We start from the raw sequence: 3,357 nt of genomic DNA, 5'->3' as shown, positions 1-3,357 counted from the left end.
TGTTTTATATTAACTGTGTCATTTCGGAATCCATTCTTTACATAGTTGTTCATTTACTTTAGGGAACACGCGGAAAATTATATTTTTTCCTTTTGTTTTTCTATCAAAATTTTTTCAAGTTGCAATCGCGCAAACTGGCATTTCGATAATAGATTTAAATTCTTGTAAATTCGCTGCAAAAACTGAGGAAAGTCATTATAGAAAATAACAAATGTCTTAGAATATGTCGCAAAAAGAAATGCCCCAATATTAGTTAGAGCTGGTAAGGCCGAAAGCTCAGTTCTTGAAGTAAAAGTGCGAGCTTTGCGCCAAAGTGACGTCACTAGAGAAAATGGGAGGATTGGCGCGGCGAGAGCTACTTCAAAGGAGTGAACCAGCCCTTCTATTCTCTTTAGCCCTGGCTATAAACGAGATCTTTCGGGAAGGGATCTTTCTTCAAGGGTATTCAAGAACTGTTTTGACAACCTAATGTTTACTACTTTCGTTGAATTGGCAATTTTAACCTATTTTAAACCAAAAATAGAAAAAAAACAAAATTTTTACTATACATTAACTGCTATTGCCGAATTGTCATTTTTTACTGCCATTGAACTTTAGGTTATACAGCTTGTCCGTATCATATCAAGCACTAATGATATAAAATATAATATGTTATGTTAAGTTAATAATGTTCACTTTGGGATTTCAAATAAATGTATTAAAACAGACTGGAAACTAACTTCTGTTGTGCTCTAACGCCAGAAGTAGTGGGCGGTGCACAGCCATGTCACAAACTGTCTGTTACTGCAAAGTTTCTTGAATGCTAGCCAAAGTATCGTTGTAAGAGTAGAGCATTGTAAATGACGTCATGTAATGACGTAAATGACGGCTTGTAATGACGTCATATAATATGTGCTACTATTAAAAATCTTAGTGTGAGATATAAAGAGTAATCGAATGTCATGGTGCAAAACAAATATATAATAAGCCACCGACATTAATATGAATTGTATTTTGTAAATGGTTTTGTTGCTGTATGGTAACGCGCACCCTCACAGCTCTCGGAAAACACAAGATCGTTTATGCATTCTCATAATGTTAGTATTATGCAAATTTCAATTTAATATTATTTTATTTAATATTATTTCATTTAATATTAGATTAAGTTTTTATTTGCAAATAAAAAGGAAAGTTATATGTGATTTTTTTTATTACAGTGGATCGAAGGTTAGCTTCTAAACTGTTCACGTAACAGAAAAAAAAACATTATCGAAACTTGCCGAATCATTAACAAGGAAGATCTTATTAATAATATCAAAACTTGTTTGATCTCTCAAAGAAAATGAGAAGCGATTCCTAGAAATACCGTTAAATTTTATTGAGTTATAAAACTGATAATCTTATTACTTTCCTCAATAGTGATTCATCAGATTTGAATTACGTTTTTACTTCTCTTGTTTAAGTAGAATTACGTCGTTCCAATTGTGTATACATTTTTTTTCCCTTTCAGGGATTTTAAAAATATAAATAAAAATATTAGGAGTGGTGATTAGGGAACACCCTGCATAAGCTAGAAGTTACTTACTTTGCTTGGAGGTATATTGTTGTGAATGACGATCCGCTCTGCGCGTCGAACTTGTTCGTACTCATCTTTAAAATATTTTCTGTGTTTTCCCAAATGAATTCGCCAAAAGTGTGGTCCTCTCATGCTAAAATAGAAGAAACAAATATTATTATTGTCTTATAAAATTCAATACATAATTTTTTTTTCTATGATGATCTAAGAAATTACGGTTTAACATAAAATTTTTATTTATTTTAATGAAATTAGAGTTCTGAACACAATAGTTGATTGTTAAAATGCTGAAAAAATGCCAAAACACTTCTAATATCAAAACAATGGTTTATGATTAATTATGTGCTCAAAATGCTGTTACATAGTAAACTATTTATGCAAACAATTACTTGAAATGTTATATGCAGGATATGTATCTTCTAATTCATTGAAATATTTCATGCTTGAAATTCTGTATATAATATAATCTGTATATGAGATGTTCTAAGAGCTAACTATTTTTTTTTATCTCTTAGAGTGGTTTGCAACCTTATGTTTTATGGTAAACTTTCATCCTCTTGGTGGCTTTTATCACCCCTCTGAGTTTGCTAGACGAATTTCGGAGCACCCTGTGTACAAGACGTTCTGAGAGCTAACTGAACAGCGAGTATTATTTTAAAGCAGCATTTAAAAAAATGACATCAGTAGATTTTTATAAATATTTGAAATTTCTCCCATTTTTTAAAAAGGAAGATGGATTTTCTATCTCGTCACATGATAATGATCAACTTCAGTGTACTTTTTATCTGAAAATACTGAATTAAATTTCAAAAACTTATTTGTTTCAATACTCTATATTTCTTTAATATTTTTGTGGAGGGTTTTAATGTGGATCCTTTTATCCTTTTGTAGAGGATTTAATCCTTTTGTGGAGGGTTTAATACTTTTGTGGAGGGTTTAATCCTTTTGTGGAGGGTTTAATTTGTAAAATTTCATAATTGATTGATTTTAAAAGTTCAGAATTTTTTTTTAAGAATTTTTTTTTTCAAAGTAAATTTAAAACCAATGACTGAAAATTTCAAAACAAACGTGTATAAAGGATGATTGAGTAAAGCCGTTACAAACTAGGGTAGAAGGGAGGATACATCATAAGGATTGAAAACTACATAGCAAACTCATGGTCGGAAATGTTATCGTACGCCGCAAGGGGCACTTTATAAATTATGCACTGTTTATGCTTATGCATTGGAAATTGTACTTTTATTAATCTAAATAATTTTAATTTTACGTTAATTTTAAGTTTTATTCATCTTAATTTTATGTTAATTTACATTCAAATGCGACAAGAAATAGCTGTTTTATCGTAGTTGTTGTTATTTATGCCACTTGCTGATACCAGCAAGCCTGATTGAAATCAAGCAATTTTTTTTAAGGCAGAGGGTGCGTTTCTTGTTTTTATTTCAGTGTCGCCATCTATGGCAAGAATATGGCTTCAGCCATACACACGTCTCAGCCCGTTTTACAGAGAGGACCTAATCATGCACCATTCATCCACATAATAAATGGAGTATGAATGTATGGAGTATGACAAACTTTATAAGCCCCCCAAGTTAGTTGCTTAATCCTCGAATTACGTAAAAAATCTATTTCCGGGTTTATTTTAATATAATATTGGACAATAATTGCGAGAAGGCAGCTCTCACCAACCATGTCACTTCTAAATTTAAACGTATTTCCTTTTCTTTGTATTAAATGTTATGTTTGAATGTTAAATTATTGTCGTTATTTTATCTTATGCTGCATATTTTATATATATATATATA

At 30.8% G+C, this 3,357-nt stretch overlaps 1 protein-coding gene across 4 annotated transcripts in view; it reads right to left on the bottom strand.

Annotated features, from left to right (window-relative positions):
• LOC122268263 (chymotrypsin-like elastase family member 1) overlaps nt 1–3,357 on the bottom strand; it is a 98,713-nt gene that overhangs the window by 10,077 nt on the left and 85,279 nt on the right. For 2 of the 4 annotated variants that reach the window (XM_016060733.4, XM_043050575.2), the window contains exon 6: nt 1,565–1,688. The exons of the other annotated variants lie outside the window; for them this stretch is intronic. In XM_016060733.4, the coding sequence (XP_015916219.2) occupies nt 1,565–1,688 (124 nt within the window). The remainder of the gene's footprint in view (nt 1–1,564; nt 1,689–3,357) is intronic. 4 annotated transcript variants of the gene reach the window in all.

Source organism: Parasteatoda tepidariorum, chromosome 10 (genome assembly GCF_043381705.1).
Source record: "Parasteatoda tepidariorum isolate YZ-2023 chromosome 10, CAS_Ptep_4.0, whole genome shotgun sequence".
Lineage (NCBI taxonomy): Eukaryota > Metazoa > Arthropoda > Arachnida > Araneae > Theridiidae > Parasteatoda > Parasteatoda tepidariorum.
Note: the sequence above shows the minus strand (reverse complement) of the source record. Positions and strands in the feature narration are given on the sequence as shown.